Here is a 12650-nt window from a genome sequence, read left to right on the forward strand (position 1 = left end):
GGGGGGGGGGGGGGGGGGGGGGTGGCAGCCGGTTAGCCCTCAAGGCTTCCATACTTGACATTCACACCTCATGCTCCTGTAAACCATTCCCTGCGGCAGAGGTGGGTGGTTTCATCACTGAGTTGGGCTCTAGTGACTCGAGACTCAATTGCTGGGGCTTAGACTCGGGCTTGGCCTTGCTCTGGAAAGTGCTCAAGAAAACCTTGTCAGTTCTTGCCGAGGAACGGGAAGCCATGAAGATCAGGGGGCGGCGCGCCGAGCGGGTGCTGGCGGCAGCGGAGGTGACGCGGGCGCCCAGGTGCTTGCTGTGGTTGGCGTGGGGCAGCGTCAGGTGGCAGCGGAGCACCTGGCCGAACACCCTGCGGAACTGCTGCGAGGACACGTTGTACAGGAGCGGATTGATGACGGAGCTCAGGTAGAAGAAGGTGTCAGAGAAGGGGAGGAGGATCATGTACGCCCGGAAGTAGGTCTTGGTCCAGTCGTGCTTGGGTTTGGCTGCCATCATAATCCTCCGCACCTGGTTAGGCATCCAGCAGACAGCCAAGGTCACGACAATCAGCCCTGAGCAGGCGAGAGGAGAGACAAACAGCATGAGAACAATAATGCAAGAAACAAAATATTGAGCTCCCCAGTTCTGTGCTTACTGGCCAGGAAATGGTACCAATTTTTCCGTGTTGTGCTTGACAGCTTCTCTTGCTGCTAGCAAAAAGGAATTTCACAGTGTTTTAAGGCCAGGGAAGTGGACTATGTTAAAGACCATTAAATGCTTTAGACAATTGTTTGTACCTGTTGTTAGCTCTTAATTAAAAAAAAAAAGTTTTCATTGTTGGGTAACCAGGAAGCATATTAGAGAGTCTGGTAATCTAGTTTTGTCTTTTTGTTTTAAGGAAATAGATGTATATACTCTGTAAAAGCAGGTAAAACAATATTTGTATTTTAAAGAATGTCCACATAAAGACCCAGTGATATTTTCAAGACAAATGGAAATGGTGTCCCTTGTCACAAGAAGCATATTTAGTCACACTGATGATTGTGAATTCATTTTCAAGGGACAAAAAATCGGGAAGAGCCAGTCACTGAGAATGTTTCTTGGACATGTATTTACTAGGTGTGTACACCCATAATTCTAATACTTGTTTCTGCAACAGCACTTCCATTCATTTTCAAATATTTTTAGTTGTATCATCTCTTCCACCTTCATGGTGGGGAAAAGACAATTACCCTCACATAATGGAAAATATAAAACTTCAAGTTTAGCCAGGAGCATGCTCATTGCCTTTGTGGCACTGAGCTATTCAGCAGCCTCCAAAACGATCAGGCCCTGGAGGGACACTGCTCTGACCCATAAGCAGATCACAAGTGGACTGAATGGACATGTTTGCATTCCCACGTATTTGCATTTCAACTTACACACTCATCTCTGTTTCTGTGACCTCTGACAGAGGAAAGGAACATTTACCTGCAGTGACCAAAAAACAAACACATTCCAAAAAAAGGAAGATCAAGAATCTACAGAGCATTTGCTCTCTTCGCTCTGGAGCCAAGACACCAGAATGTAAGTTCCTGTGTGGGGAGCTGGTATCTTAAAGCTGTGCTTTGAATTTTTAGCAGTGCTTCCTCCGTCTCCTAAATCTGATTATCATAGTAAGGAAGATTCATTCACATTTTGAAACTTTGTATTTTCTAGGAAACCACAGGGAAGCGATGGTTGGCAATAATCCCTGTCTGCCTCTGATCCATGATAAACATTTCATTCATAAATGCTCCAGGAAAACCAGCCCCGTTTGCACCTCCGGGGTTGGCCCTCTCACACACACTCACCTGAGCATGCCTTACCTGGTGACTGAGTGGCCCTAGGTATGTTCTTTACCACTGCAATAGCCCAGTTCCCTCAACAAATCCTCCACAAATCCCGGCTGTCAGCAAAGGCAGCCCTGGAAGCTCCTCTCCCTTGATAATTTCCAAGGGTTTCTCTTGTCAAACCTCAGCCCAAGCTTAAAACACACATCAATTTGCTTATTTCTTTCCTTTGAGTTTGCTTCCCTGAGAACACTCGGTGAATCTAAAAATAAAATGAGCAAAGTAACATTGATCTGATGAAAAGGCCAAAAAAAAAAAAATCACCTTAAGTCAAGAGTATCGTCTGAATCACCTAGTTAAAGCTGGTGGTTGGAAAGAAAAATAAAAAAAAAAATACTTGCATAGGAAATCAGGAGCCTTTTTCCCACCGCTTCGAGAAGCACGGACCCTTCCAGCCACGTGTGCTGTTCCAAGTGGGTCCGTAAGTGATTTCTCCTTGTTTTTATCAGAAGCAGTTCTGACTGGAAGGTTCATCTCATTAACTGAAAGAACTAGGAAGCTTCTCCTACCTAGGGAAGCTACATGTCTTCATCAAGGCTTAAGTTCTTTTCTCTCCTCTGCCACTATATTTCAGACAAGTACAACCATCTTCATCTGAAGACTTAGTTCCCAGAACAAGGAAATCGAGCACAGGGTTTCAGATGTGTGCTCTGCTACACTGTGGGAGGTGGTCCCTCAGGCAGCAAGAATCTAGGAAGGCGATGAGAACCTACTTGTACTTACTCGGGTTGAACATAGCACAGCTTTTCAAGCCCCTGGAAGAAAAGCAGTGAGAAAAGGGGCCGGGTTTGAGGGGGGCAAGTTACAAAGTTGTTGTTCTTCTGTCCTGGCTTTGGCCCTGTTCTACTGAGCTCCTGGTTGCATGACCCTTCTTGTTACCTTCACCCGCTTTGCTGGTATCAGTTGTCCTTGACTGACCTTCCCATCAAAAGAAGAAGTTCAGTAAAAAGCACGACCAAGTATCTTAGGGATGAGGCAAGGGACATGAGCAAAGAGTTGTGGCCTGATTTGCAGTTTTAGTCAGGAGAAAATTTTGGCTCTGAAATCCAAGTGAGCTAGAGTCAATAAGTGGGAGGTGCCTTATTCTGAACAAGTTGCCAAAAATAGGGAACCAGACCCAAGATTCTCCAGTGATAAGGAAAGGGGAAATCTTGGCTTTCTGGGTGTATAGTAGCAAGGTAGAAGGCAAATACGAACTTGGAGAACAAGAAAGACAAGGAGCTGAGTTAGAAATCCACAGGGATTAAGTAAAAATGCAAACCAGGGATTAAGTAATGATGAGGCATCAGAGGGGCGCCTGGGTGGCTCAGTCAGTTAAGCATCTTCCTGCGGCTCAGGTCATGATCCTGGGGTTCTGGGATGGAGCCCCAAGTCGGGCTCCCTGCTCAGATGGGAGTCTGCTTCTTCCTCTCCCTCTGCCCCTCCCCCTGCTCATGCGCTCGTGCTCTCAGAATCTTAAAAAAAATAAGAGTAGGCATCAGAAAAATCTTGACATATAACCAAGAATAATGTAAACTATTGAGTCTTCCCTACGTCAGTCTCTGTGCTAAGCACTCTGTGCTTCTTTCCTATGCATTTGTCACTTCTGAAAATAACCTGGTGAGATCAAAGCTGTTACTATCTTCATTTTACAGAGGAGGAAGTTGAGTCTCAGGTTAGTTGCCCACATCCTGCACCTAGGACACATGCTTGCCAGACTCCAAAATCCTTTATACATTTACTATTTTTTCTGAAAGACACATGATTTCTCATTTTCTTCTGTTTGAAAAATACAGGAAACACAAGTAAACATGAGCCATAATTCCACCCTGGGAAATGGATATAAAGTAGCACTGACCACTAGAAATATAAGCCACCTAGGTGGCTTTAAATCTTGAATAGTCACATTCAAAAAGTAGAAAAACAGGGTATCAATTTTAATGTTTCTTAACTGAATCTACCCCAAATATTATCTCACATGCAATGTCAACATGCAATCAATCTAAAATTGAGAGCTTTAACATTTTTTTCATACTTCGAGGCTTTTATTCTTACAATATATTTCAGTTGGTTACCAACCACACCTGGCTAGTGTCTGTGGCACAAGTTCAAGTACCCCTCCCCACAGGACTTCTGATTGTCTCCTCCTTCCATTCTCCCACCTGCCCCTTCCCAGCCACATACCTGGAGAGTCCTGTCCAACCAAGGAACCCCCACCCTGCCTGTGTTTTTCTTCCTAAGATTCTGATGTGATTATCATATGGTTTCACTCATATGTGGAATATAAGGAATAGGGCAGAGGACCACAGGGGAAGGGAGGGAAAGCTGAGTGGAAAGAAATCCGAGAGGGAGACAAACCATGAGAGACTCTGGACTCCAAGAAACAAACTGAGGGTTACAGAGGGGAGGGGGTGGGGGGAGGGGGTAACTGGGTGATGGGCATTAAGGAGGGCATGTGATGTGATGAGCACTGGGTGTTATACGCAACTAATGAATCGTTGAACATCAAAAACTAATGATGTACTATATGTTGGCTAACTGAACATAAAAAAATTAAATTAAATTAAAAAAATAAATTCTGATGCAGTCAAGTTGACCCTGATCACATATCTGAGTATGCATTCTCAGCCTAGGGTAGAGCAGGTCTAGCCCATCTTTTCAGACGAAAAGCCTTCCGTCTGAGGGGACTACCAGTTACTACAGCCTAAATAAGTCTCGCAGCACAAAATGATAATTTGCTTTTCTCATTCTAAACCTTGCCTAGGCATTTTGGAATAACAGATTGTGCCAAATACCTGGCAGGGCTGTTGGAATATACTTCTCCCACCGCAACAAGAGATTGGGGGAAAATGGTTTGTGTCTTTCCTTCTGTGCTTTGAGAGAGAATTTTGTTCTAGGAAAATGCAGCATTAGGCGTACAAGTACCCCTATTGTTGGATGTGAAGTGTGCATCCATGGGGCATGTAATAGAGGTCAGCCTCTGGTGGGAAGCTGGGGGTGGGGGGGGAACCCAACCGGCCCCCTTATAAAATTTGTCATTTTACAATGACAGGTAATTGCTCACTTTTACATTTGAAAAAAAAAAATGCATTATTTTAGAGGACATTGAGAATAACGATTATGTCCAAAGATAACTTTTTATTGGGCTGTTTTTAACTGGTCCAGCTCTTGTCCTAGCTACTGTAGCTGAGACGAAGCTTTAAAATCTTATTCAGGCCTTAATAGAGTTTAATAAAGATTTGATGAAATTTATGTTTGGCTGCAATCAGTTTGGACTTACATTTGGAAAAATCTATAATGCTTTGGTCTGTATGGTATCATGTGTAGCCCGCCATTAAATAACTCTACTGTGAGCTTGAATGAAGATCAGTGAACTGAACCCAGTCATGTTAAGAAGGTAAACTATTTTAACTGCATTATTGATAGATTTGTACTATATTCCAGACAGCCTTGTGCTCTGGGTTAAGAAATACCCTCACAGCTTATCTGTTTTTCCACATAAAGTACTTCCATTTTTCCTCCTTGATCACTACCCTAAAATGACAGTCACCATTAGACGAGGACACAGATTTATTCTCGGTGGAGTAATGTTGTTTAAAAAACAGAAATAATACCGATGTCCAACAACATCTCACAAGAAAGGCTGACATTTCAACAGCATCTGAGTCAGCCTGCCTGGTTTAATCTGTGGAAGACGAGAAATTATACCACCTGGGACATGGCGACGTTCATGCAACTGACTCTGGGCTCTCTTTTCTCCCCTCTAGTCTTTCAAGTGAAGGTAGCTCTTCATGTGCTCCCTGGAATTCATCTTAGAGTCCCCAAAGAATGGCAAAGCAGGTCTCCCTTTGGAGACCAGGTGCAGAACCCCTTTGTCTCACAAATGATGGAACTGAGGCTAAGTGATTCACCCAAGATCTCCAAGGGCACGGTGGCAGCAGTCCCCCTACTTTGCCTTACTGCTCAGAACATGGGCTTCTACCCGAGACTGACGACCAAGCCTGTCATCCTAGTTAATTGTAGTTTTCTATGCTCCAGTTTTAGGCTCAAATGCTGACCATCCACAGCATGGAATGCAATGCGAGGCAAGTCAGTCTCAGATCCCAGCTAAAGTCAGCACCACACCTGTTCTGTACACGGTCTGGATTCAGTTTTAGAACCAGGCTCCTCAAAAAAATAGGCACACAACAAAGCCCTGGAGCACATGTGCCCCCCCCTCCCCCGCCCCAAAGGAAGGTGAAATGCAGCCACAGGGAGCTGGAGCATGTTTGGAAAACAAGATATGAATCCAGGTCATGACCTGGTGACCCAGCTGATAAGGACTCCATCTATCCATCAGTCTGTCCATCTTACATAGGTACCTGCTAGAAAAGAATACTTAGTCTGTACTCAGCCGAAAAGATCTGGAAATTACATCTTTCTCCAGCAAAGGTAGTTTGTGTGATTTTAAAGGAATCCCACAGATTTGCTTTTCCACCTGGCATTGGGAATTCCATTTTACTGAATCGTTGAAGCCTCGGGGGCATAATGATTTCAGTTCTCTGTGGTTAGCATAGCTAACCTCTTTCTGCCCAGAGAGTCAAGTTCTCTCTAACCCAACCTCAGTGAGTAGGAGTTAGATATCTCCCCTACCACTACCCCCAACCAATTTAGGTTCTCTGGACTTTACTCACCCAGCAACCATCTCCTGATTGGCCGAGGTCTATGACGGACCCTGTCCTAGTCACTAATGATAAAAAGCTGAGGAGGGCGAGGCAGGCACAGCTGGGTGACTGCTAGCAAAGGGCCATGAGGGCCATCTGGCCACAGTTTTATGGCAGCCAAGAGCTGGTTGACCCTCCCAATGGGGGGTGAATGCTCAGAAAATTAAAGGAGAGCAAGAGTTAGCCTGGAAAAGGGCAGCCAGGCAAAGACACAGCATGAGCAGGGGATGGGGGAATCCAATAGCAGCTCATTCTAAGAGCTGCCAGCCTCAGTACGGCCGGGGCCAGAACCAGAACGAAGGGGTGGGTGGAGACAGTGGGAAATGAGGCCCATTAGAGAACACTCCATCAGGTTTTGTGGACAATAAATTAACCAGCATATAGTAGGGTGAGGAACAGCTGCTTGTCAAGTGACATTTAAATAGCAATTGTCAGTGGAAAGTAAGCATATGGTTAGTTGAATGAAAAGCCAGAAAAAGACAAATACATCCAATAAAAGGTTTTAGCACTTTCTCAGTTTATATCTTTGTGTTTGCCAATCTGCTTCTGCCAGCCAGTTGAGACATTGATCTCCCTGACTTTGCCCCATCCAAGGAGCCCAAATCAGCACTAACCTTGGTTCGGTCTCTAATCTCTGAGACAGTGGTTCTCAAAGCAGGGTTCCTGGAACAGCGGCATCAGCACCTCTCAGGAACTTGTTAGAAATACCCATTTTAGGCCCCAACCCAGACCTACTGAGGCAGAGACACTGGGAGCAGAGCCCAGCAGTCTGGAATTACCAAGCCCACCCATTGATTCTGATGCTTACTCAAATTTGAGAACTAGTCTAAGATAAGCCCAAGTTGAGGGGGAGCCTGCATCATCAGGCGTTTGTGGCCCTGTCACTGTCACATTGGTCACATTTTGAAGGGTCCCATTTGCCTGAGTGACTGCAGATGGAGCTGACAGTAACTGAGAACCCCTCTCTCATTCCTGAGCACTGCCCTTGCCTTGGTCCTATCCCCTCCCTTTCTTCTCTCTCTCTGCCCTTTCTCCTTTCTCCCTTCCATCTCTTCCCAAGGTCCCCATAAACGGGCTGTAGACAGCCCTTGCTTAGGCTGCCCACACACGCACCTTTCTCCCTCTCCGTGACTTTCTTGGCTGTCTTTGAGAAGGTGACTGCATCAGGAGCAGGCAAGCTCCTCACAGCTAACGGGTGCCTTCCTGGAAGGGTGGTCACCACGCATTGCTAGGTTTGCCCAAGGAGAGCAGAGAGGGTTTGGAAGCAACGCAGGTGTGATGTGAGGGACCCGGATGTTGGCCGAGCACTGGACACACCCCCACGGAGATCCCACTCCACGTCCCGTGCTCTCGGACCCTGCCAGGGCATGCCTGGATACCCTGAGCTCACTTTTCCAGTGACCCATGGGCTTAGTGACTTTGGTATAAACCCATCTGCCTTCTTGTCCTCTTTCCCATTGAGAAATGTTGTTTAGGAGAAGACAGAAGAGCAGGGGGAATTTGTTTTCAGAGCAGGACACAGGCCACAACTTTAAAATGATGTAAAGGCCACACATGGCCACTTCTGTCCACAAAGATGGATGGTTTGATGTCCCGTCTTTGTCCCAGCTATTTGATGGAGGCTAGGATAGGACTCTGCACCCTGTGTGGCTCCATCCACCACGCTGAGGCCAGAGACCCTGATTCCAAAATGGCCTGCAATTTGCCAAGCATTACATCCATCACATTCTGCTCTACAAACTTCAGGACAAGAGGACCAACTATAAATCGCTATAATTGCAAATATATATTTCTAAAACAAGCCCTCCTGTCTGGGAGCTGTAGGACAGCCACATGCACTCAAAGTAAGCAGCATTTAGGATCAGCGTTATGGTTTAGTGCCTCTGTTCCTCTATGAATACATGCTAAATGATTAACTGCAATCCACTGAATAAATATTTTTCTATATGGATCTCAACTGTACGCAGCTGTGTGGCTTTCTATGCAAATAGTCTGTCCTGAATCCACGGATAGTTAGGTCCCCATGTGTGGTACAGCTACAAAGCCCAAAGGTGTTCCTCAGCAAGAAACGCTTCCTCCCTCGAAACACCCAGCACAGGATGGGTTGTGATAACGAGGGCCACGATGCCCTCTAAGCCTGCTGGGGGTAGCTGCTGACTGTAGGATGGCCAGGGCCCCCTCCAGGGGACCAACTCATCCCACCCTCCCACCGACTATGCCACATACAAACACTCATCACTTTTTATGGCTGAAAGCCTGCAGTTTTAATGGAATTTAGTTTCTTGCAAATGGTAGAGAATCAAAGCCTCAGAACGCCAGCACTGGAAAAACAAACAAAAAAAGCAAAACAAAACAAAACAAAACAAAAAAACAACAGAAGAGCTGAGTCTACTGGTAAACCAGGAGAATCCCCAGAGAAGTGGGATGAGGAGCCCAAATTTACACAACCCAGGAGTCCCAACACAGGGCCTCCCTGTCTGGTGGTGTCTGCACTGGCCATGAGCTCCCCTCAGAACCCAGGGAAACCACGCAAACCTTGGATAAAGCCACACTCAGCCAGGTGCTCAGCAGAGGCAACATGGGCATTCTGGGAGTGTGGAGACAAGTGGATGTGCCTGCAGATCTCCCCCTGCCTCTTTCTTTCCAAGGTCCCTGCTTGTGCCCCCTCTGTGCAGTAAGACAGAGACCTTGGGAGAACCGATGCTGAGTGCCTATGACTGAGGCAGGCCAGGCCCAGGTTGGGTGAGCACCCCTCAGTCTGTCCTCCCAAGACTCTGCACATGTCTGGACCCAGACCACATCTTTCTCCCCTCTGCTCTTCCTTCTCTTCGGTCCCTTCCTCCCACCCCTCTCCTCCTGACTGCCCATGCTTTGCCCAGTTCTTATTCTACAAGTTTCTGCGGTCACTGCCTCCAGGAAGCCTTCCTGACTCCACAAAGCTATAAATCAAGTTTCCTACTACAAGTTCACTAGCACCTTTTACTCCTGTCCCTGTCATCCTAACACTGCAGCATCAGCTAGACCGTAAACTCCATGGGAGCAGGATGGTTCATATTCACAGCTGTAGCCTCGACACACGACAGAAAACCCTCACATACTGATTGCTCTGTCAGCATTTGTGGGAGGTAGGGAGGGTGCTGGAGGTTCCAGGCGAGGGCTGAGCAAAAGGGCACTTAAAACTTGAATTCATCTAGGGCGCCTGGGTGGCTCAGTCAGTTAAGTGTCTGCATTCAGCTCAGGTCATGATCCCAGGGTCCTGGGATCGAGCCCCATGGCGGGCTCCTAGCTCAGGAGGGAGCCTGCTTCTCCCACTGTCTCTGCTGCTCCCCCTGCTTGTGGGCACTCACGTTGTCAAATAAATTTAAAAAATCTTTAAAACTGGAATTCATCTAATGTATACAGAATCAATCTGAAGTTAGCTTCCCTGTCCAGAGGGTTCCATACTAACCCTCCTGACACGGAGCCTAGCGCCTGCATGATTTCCATCCCTCATCCTGAGGGAAAGGGAAGGAGACAGTGAGAATTTCAAGAAAGAATCACCCTTTCATTCAAGCAAGACAAGAACCCCCAAGCCCAAGAAAGAGGTTGAAAAGTCTTGATTCTGACAAATGCCTTCAGGAGACTACAGTTTTAGTGTCCCACCCCGCTGTGCTACTAGCCAATCCCTGGATTATCTACACGAAAAACATGTTTCTTATCCTGTTTCTCTGCAAGATGGCCTGATGGATATAAGCAGCATACGGTGAGGGTCAGCAGGTAAAACAGGATATGTAAGAGCCACATTTACCAGAGAGACAAGTTGGAGGAGAGTCATTTGTTCCCAAATAATGTGATAAATCATGGCCCCCATGAAGATGCCACAAGTCTTTGTCAGAGAGGCTGCAGGCCAAGACTCAAAGTATAAGGGTTGAAGTCAGCAGCCAAAGTGGCGACTTAGAGATGAAGAGGAAGCACCCAGAAGAGCATTTGGTGAAGGTCGGGGGAGACTATTTCTAGGTTACCTGCCGGGTGGCCCCAGGAGAATGCAATCCTGCAATTACAACCCTCAATTTCCATTTGGGCACAACTTGGCCATAGAGGCAGAGGATGTGGTAAGAGAACATGAGGAAGGCTAGATTACCTCCCTTCCTGCTCTATGCCTATCACAGATGTTCCGATAGTATATTTCCTGGCCCCTCTGGCTTTGCCTCCATCTGACCTAGGCAACTCCACCCACCAAGGGACACTCAGCTTTACTCTTCCAAGCTTATCTTATAATAGCTTGCTATTATAAGGATAAGAAAGCTAACAAGAGCTGCTGGGATGAAGAAACGTGGTAATAAAGTACTCAAGACAGTGCCTGCTGCCAGCCAAGGGCTCTTCATAGTTATGGCCATTAGTACCTTCATCATCACCTCTACCTCCATCACCCTCTCTGCCACCACCATCTCCATCACTTCCTCTACCGTCATCACCATCACCCATGCCCCATCACCCTCTCTGCTACCACTTCTACCATCATCACCATCTCCATCACCTCCTCTACCCTCTCCTCCTCCATCACAACTATTATCATTTCCAATGTCAGCATCTTCATCACCTCCTCTACCATCATCACCATCACCCCCACCCCATCACCCTCTCTGCCACCAGTTCCACCATCATCACCATCTCCATCACCTCCTCTACTGCCACACATCCTCATTACCACCAACATAGCTCCCAGAGGTCAGAGATCCTGGGGAAGCCTGACTAGAACCACCAGATATCAGACGCCTTCTAATCCTATTCACAAAGCCCAGAATGATTCCATGACTTGAGCAGAGTTATCCTGCTCATCATTAGCAGAGAGATGACCAGGACTTAAGTCTCCTCATTTCCAGATCAGTTTTTTCCACTCCCTGGGTTTAGAGCTTCTGCCACTCTGTTCTAAGTCTCTGAACTCTTTATCCTTCCCCAATACACACATAGGGATACTTAGGGTTTCAAGAAGAGAGGCAAGGAGTAGAGACTGTAATAAAACAACTGACGCAAGGCTGGATTACAAGAAGGAGGACAAATTCCAAATCCCAGGAAGACAGGAGCCCTGAGCCCCTCCCTAGCTCGCTGTCCCCACACAAATCCTCTCCAGGAAGAATGACAAGGGGCAGGGAGGCTCCATGACTGTCTGATCATCTGGTCACTTAGGCTAAGAATCTTTGCTTCTTTCCTCCATCCTCAATTCCACCCTCAAGCACACATCCCTCCCCCCAACCACATCCAATGTCCCATGGCCGCGTGACCTCCAGCTGAGCTCCAGGACAGTGGAGGGGGTGAGCGCTGGGATTTGTTGTCAGACTGACGGTTTAAATTTCAGCCCTGAAATGGCTAAAATAATAGTATCCACCTCATGGAGTGACTGTGAGAAAAGGAAATACACTCATGTGGAGGACTGAGCCCAGCAGCGGTGCATGAATGGCAGCTCATACTACTTGTTACACAATCCCATCAGCTGCTCCAGGGTGGAGATAATCCCAGCTACAATTAATATAATGCATGTATATTTCAGACACACTTCTTAACACTTAACCTACACTTGCTCATTTAAACCTTACAATAAGCCCCACAAAATGGCCACAACTTCACGTTATTGCTATTATGTAGATAAGAAAGTTGAGGTATGGGTAGGTTACATTTCCTGCCCAGACTCCCACAGTTGGCCAGGACAGGCCAGAAGTTAGACCCAGGCTGCCTGGTCCAGAGCTGGTGCGCTGGACCACACTGCTCCTGCAGGCCACCCTCAGTGGCAGAGCCCCTCAGGGGGATCAGAGATCAAATGTTTTCCGAGTCCCAAACTCAAATGAAGGTATTTCAATTCAAACGGCCACAAGTTCAGAAATAAATTTGTTTTTATGGCTGTCTCAGAATCTTAGTTGTCAAAAAGTAAACACTTCCCCCTAACATATCTCTCTAGTAAGGCAAGGTATCATCTTGAAAGGGCCTTTTTATCTTTAAGGTGAACACAGTGAAGTTTCCTGTTATGAAGAGAAAAGCTTGGTGGAATTCAAAGAAACCAACTAGCTTTGAATAGGAGTCTGGCAGGCTAGAATAGAGAAGGTCTGCTTTTCATTGCATTTATGTTATGGAAAG

General features: G+C 46.6%; 1 protein-coding gene across 1 annotated transcript in view; it reads right to left on the reverse strand.

Moving 5' to 3' along the window:
• Positions 1–29: 29 nt before the first annotated feature.
• The window catches only part of GPR39 (G protein-coupled receptor 39), a 191850-nt gene continuing 179229 nt past the window's right edge, over positions 30–12650 (reverse strand). Inside the window, exon 2 of the mRNA XM_032411816.1 lies at positions 30–561. Within this exon, the coding sequence (XP_032267707.1) occupies positions 62–561 (500 nt within the window). The 3' untranslated portion in view covers positions 30–61. The remainder of the gene's footprint in view (positions 562–12650) is intronic.

The sequence above is a fragment of the Phoca vitulina genome, unplaced genomic scaffold (genome assembly GCF_004348235.1).
Source record: "Phoca vitulina isolate PV1807 unplaced genomic scaffold, GSC_HSeal_1.0 scaffold1, whole genome shotgun sequence".
Classification (NCBI taxonomy): domain Eukaryota; kingdom Metazoa; phylum Chordata; class Mammalia; order Carnivora; family Phocidae; genus Phoca; species Phoca vitulina.